The sequence below is a fragment of the Arachis duranensis genome, chromosome 6 (assembly GCF_000817695.3).
Source record: "Arachis duranensis cultivar V14167 chromosome 6, aradu.V14167.gnm2.J7QH, whole genome shotgun sequence".
NCBI classification, from domain to species: domain Eukaryota; kingdom Viridiplantae; phylum Streptophyta; class Magnoliopsida; order Fabales; family Fabaceae; genus Arachis; species Arachis duranensis.
This window is the reverse complement of record NC_029777.3, coordinates 85463887-85468877: the sequence shown is the minus strand read 5'-3', so window position 1 is coordinate 85468877 and position 4991 is coordinate 85463887. Positions and strand designations below refer to the sequence as shown.

The 4991-nt window shown below is 42.4% G+C and overlaps 1 protein-coding gene across 1 annotated transcript in view; it reads right to left on the bottom strand.

Moving 5' to 3' along the window:
• Window positions 1-544: 544 nt before the first annotated feature.
• The window catches only part of LOC107494396 (uncharacterized), a 10047-nt gene continuing 5600 nt past the window's right edge, over window positions 545-4991 (bottom strand). The window contains exon 3 of the mRNA XM_052263080.1: window positions 545-580. Coding sequence (XP_052119040.1) covers window positions 545-580 — 36 coding nt within the window. The remainder of the gene's footprint in view (window positions 581-4991) is intronic.

Below are 4991 nucleotides of genomic sequence, written 5' to 3'. Positions count from 1 at the left end.
GAAGTCGGTCTCCTACAAAACAAGTTGTAAAAGTAATCCCTGAAAGAGACCTAACAAAGGTCCAAGAAAGAGGATTACAAAAACAACTTAGAAGAGATCGACCTAACGAAGTCGGTCTCCTACAAGACAAGTTGTAAAAGTAATCCCTGAAAGGGACCTAATAAAGGTCCAAGATAGAGGATTACAAAAACAACTTAGAAGAGATCGACCTAACGAAGTCAGTCTCCTACAAAACAAGTTGTAAAAGTAATCCCTGAAAGAGACCTAATAAAGGTCCAAGAAAGAGGATTACAAAAACAACTAGGAAAAGATCGACCTAACGAAGTCGGTCTCCTATAAAGATAAGTTATAAAAGTAATCCCTTAAAGAGACCTGACAAAGGTCCAGGAAAGAGGATTACAAAAATAACTTAGAAGGGGACTAACATAAAGAAATCGGTTATAAGGCGCTAAAAATACAAGCAAAAGCGAGGAAATCGAGAAACAAGTCGGACCTCCCACAGTCACGACCTCAAAAGGATCCAAGCTACAAACAATAAAGCAATCTAAAATGGCCAAGCAGCAAGATTCCAATAGATACCCTGCTAAAGCACAATGAAAGCATAGTATGATAAGGCTTCAAGAGGCCACCAAAATCAACCTCAGAGAAACCATTTTGTTTTCAAAATAAAGTTGCTAAAAATAGCAACTGGAGTATCAACAGTCAATAAAACATCATTCACAAAAAAGAGTTCAAAGCCCACAAACCGGGCTATTTACACAAATACTTAAAGGAGATCAACCAAGATCTGGAGCCTTCCTGGTAGCATCAGTACGGGGAGAAGGATGGCAAGTCTGAATAGGCACAGCATCTACAGTTTCATCATCCCGGTTCAGAATCTGGAAATTCGGATCGGACGTAACGGGAGGAACTGAGGAGGTCGACACTTTAAGAGAAGGCACTGGGGGAGGGTCAGCATCATCATCATCCTGGTCATCTGGGACAATCTTACCATCCCTCACAACATTGTCCAGGCTTATGAGAGTCAAGTCGGCATCAGGAGCAACAATCCGGAACTGCTCCATCAGGTTCTCAGAGGCGGCAGTTACGCTGCCCACAAGGTGACCCTGAAGCTCACCATAATTAACCCGAGCAGTTTCCAAATCATCATGGAGATGCATCAATTCCCTATAAGCTGAGACATAGCTATCCTTATGCTTCAGTGCCATGTCCTCAGCCAACTTCAAAGAAGCAGCCAAGGCAATAGAGCTGGCCTTCTCACCCTCTAGCTCCTTCTCCACCTTCGCCAACTTTACCTCCAACTCATCCTTCAGACCCTTGATCCGATCAAATTCTGAGTTGGCCTCCTCCATGAAGGATTTTGTGGCATGAATCAGGATCCCCTGAACTGTTCGGAAAATAGCCGCACCCATATGAGCCATCTTCACACTACTTTTGGTGATAAAATCCAGATGCTGAAGAAGAGACACGTCGTCCATGGAAAGCCCACCATAGGGGGCAATTTGTTGGTCAAAAAACTCGATAGCATCAAAGTCCGGGGCATCCATGTTAAAGGGCTCGGATGTTTTTTGCTTTTTTAAGGGAGGGACACCAGAAGCAACGGCAGAAGTCTGCGGAGGATCGACCTGATGAAACCGAGGAGTAGGAATTACTTTCTTCGGCCCGAGAGAACTCGGCACAGGAGGCTTCACTGGGACCTGAGAAGATCCCTCGCCGGCCACTTTGGCCGAGATGTTCAGAGCAGCAGTTGCCTTCTTTGCCCTTTTAAAGACCTTCATGGAGTCGTTGTTCTTTGACATCTCTGCAAATACAGAATTAGCCACAGCAAAGAGTTACGGCTACAACAAAAGGAAGAAAAAATTAAGAAACAAGTATAAGAGACAAGTCAGACAAGTACCCAAAACAGTTCAAACAAGGACAGGTCATTCAAAAACCTTTTTGTATCAAGATGGGATGGTTTCCCCCACAGATCCTCAAGAACAACAACAAAATCACGCTGGCCACTCTAGAGGGAAAGAAGGCTCATCATTTTTGTCAAGAAAAAAGGGGCAGGCCCCTCGACAGCGCGAACCTTAAAGAAGTAATTCTTAAAGTCCTTAAAGGTCTCATCATACATAGCAAAAACTTTGTGGCCCTGGGCGGACCTGAAGGAAACCCAGGAAGCTTTCTTTTTTGAAGAACCGCCAGGCTTGGCGAAAACAAACAAATAAAGGAAAAGAGTCTGGGAAGGTGTTACATTTAATTCACGGCAGAGAAGTTGAAAAATTTTAATAAAACCCCAGGAATTGGGGTGAAGCTAGGATGGGGCAATATTACACGACCACAACAGGTCGGTCTCAAAAGCAGTAAAAGGAAAGGTAACATTCAACTGGCTGAAGAAGTATTCATAGGCATAGAAGAAGGGACGCTCCTTCTCAATGGAAGTCGGAAAACAAACTCTCTCATCAGAATCAGGAGCAATAAGCTCGTAATCCTCTTCACGGGCATTGTTACCACAAATCCTATGGCGCTTCCTCAGCTCTGTGCAAAACTCAGCGTCCACAACAGAAACACACAACAAAACAAGGGATTCCAGCCAATTGGACATCCCCTCGGGAACTCTGAAAGACATCTCTAAAATGTTATTGCGAGAAGACATGAGGCCAACTAACCCTACAAGTAAGAAAAGAAGATGGGGTTACCACAAACATCTCGGACGAAGGGAGAAAAAAACTCGGTCGACACTTCTCAGGCGATGGAACAAAGAAAAGGAAAACCCCAAGACTCAAACCAAAAGTCCTAGGGCATCCCTTGGAGGCAGTAAACAAAGCAAGGTTTCCAGAAATCAATCTACAAGCTTACATCCCAGCATATCTCAAAAAGAAATTCAAAAAACAGCAAAACACCTTTCTACAAGGAGAAATACAAAAAATTGTTGCACTCTATCAAACACGCCAAGCAGAGACCATTAAAGGTGCAACCTTTTTTCAAAGATCAGACAAAAAGCAAATCTTCAAACAGAGCGAGGAACAAACGCAGATTTTTATCAAGTATTAGGCAGGAAAAACCACAAGCGACAATAAAACCCTAGAAAGCCTCAACGGAAAAGCCAAGACAATGCATAAAAGAAAGACAGGAAGAACATGTTACAGCGACAAGCAAATACAAGACTTCGAAAAGATTCAAGCTTTCAAACATGCAAAATCAAAGCTTCACCAAAAATTGAAAACGAAGCTACAAGAAAGCTGTTCATACCCTGAGTCGAGCTGACCGACCCGGGATGTTTAGCGACAAGGCGACCGACCTCTTCAGGTCAGACTATTCGACCTCTTCTCAAAGAGCTCGGCCAAATCGACAGGAAAGCCCAATAAAGGGTCCAAATAGAGGAACACGACCCAAATCCAGAGGCAATCCCAACCTACAGAGATAAAGGCGGTTCCGTTAAAGATAAGCTGACCTCACCCAAAAGATAAGATAAGATAAGATAACTAACTTATCTTATCTAGAAAGGTCACTTCTCACCATTATAAATACACTGGAGCACCCAACTATAACTCATACTCTGATTCTACTCAATACCTGCTTAATACCCTTGCTAACTTAAGCATCGGAGTCCCTTGCAGGTACCCCCCACCCTCCGGGAACAAAGGAATCAGCACCACCAGCAAGTCCAATAAGTCAGACACAACAGCTCTGGCCGTCTCCCACCAGCCGGACACATTAGCATCGACCAACACAGAAGATCTCATTCGAGATCGACCTCCAGTTTCAGGTAACCCTCGGAACATTGGCGCCATTGCCGGGGACCTGGACATCATCCCATCACCATGGCGGACGACCATGAAAACGACCACGATTCAGGTCTGGAGGATCGAACACCGCACAAAAATGCGGATGTCACGCCACAAACGGCAAAATTGCACAAACGGCAAAATTCCTTCCGGCAAGTGCACCGGTTATCGTCAAGTAAAAACTCACAATAGAGTGAGGTCGAATCCCACAAGGATTGGTTGAATGAGCAATTCGAATTAGAAGTTTGATTAGTTGAGCGGAATCAAGAATTAGGTGTGAATTGCATAAAGTAAATTGGCGGGAAATGTAAATTGCAAGGAATTGAAATGACTGAATCTTAAATTGCGAGAATTAAAGTGCGAGAAGTTAAATTGCTGAAATTAAAAGGGAATTGGGGTGATTGCATAAATTGAAATTTGCAGAATGTAAATGGAAAAGGATAGATTAGAGAGAGGAGTTCATTGGGTGTTAGGAGATATTGAGATCTCCGAATCAAAACATTTTTATCTCTTCCTCAACCAATGCATTCATTGAATTTTGCTTGGCAATCTTATATGATTGGATCCCAATCCCTTGGCTCACCAATTCTCTCTAAAAACAAACAAATTCCCAATCCCTTGGTTTAAATGTTCATAAGAAGAGATGAAGCTCGATCACTGATTATACCACACAGCTTCATGGACCACAATTTGGTAGGATTACATGTCACAATATCCATCCAAACCCCAATCCAATTCACTGTGAGAAAGCTTCTCTAGCATGAATCCTCCATTCCTTTCCCAAGGTTCCGAAGGATTCCAATTATGGGTAATTTCTTTCCCAAGACAATTACCCAATGGAATTAGATCGAGAAGCTTTCTAACAAAATTCAAGAGAAAAGATTGAAGAAGAAGATAAAAAATATTATTGATTCATTGAATTACAATAAAGCTCCCTAACCCAATGAAAGGGGTTTAGTGAGTCATAGCTCAGAATTCAATTACACAATGAAAAATTCTAAAGTGTCTAAAGATTTCCCAGTTCTCTCTAACTTAAATTCTACCCTATTTATACACTTTCTAAATTGAGCTTCTCATGTGTTTCTTGGGCTTTGAGGCCTTTCCTTGATTTCCTTTTGCTTTAGGCTTGTGGTCCATAATCTTGATGAGGCTGTGATCCAATTCTGTAACATTCATTGAGCAAACTTAGTGATAAACAAGTAATGACACAAGACTCAACAA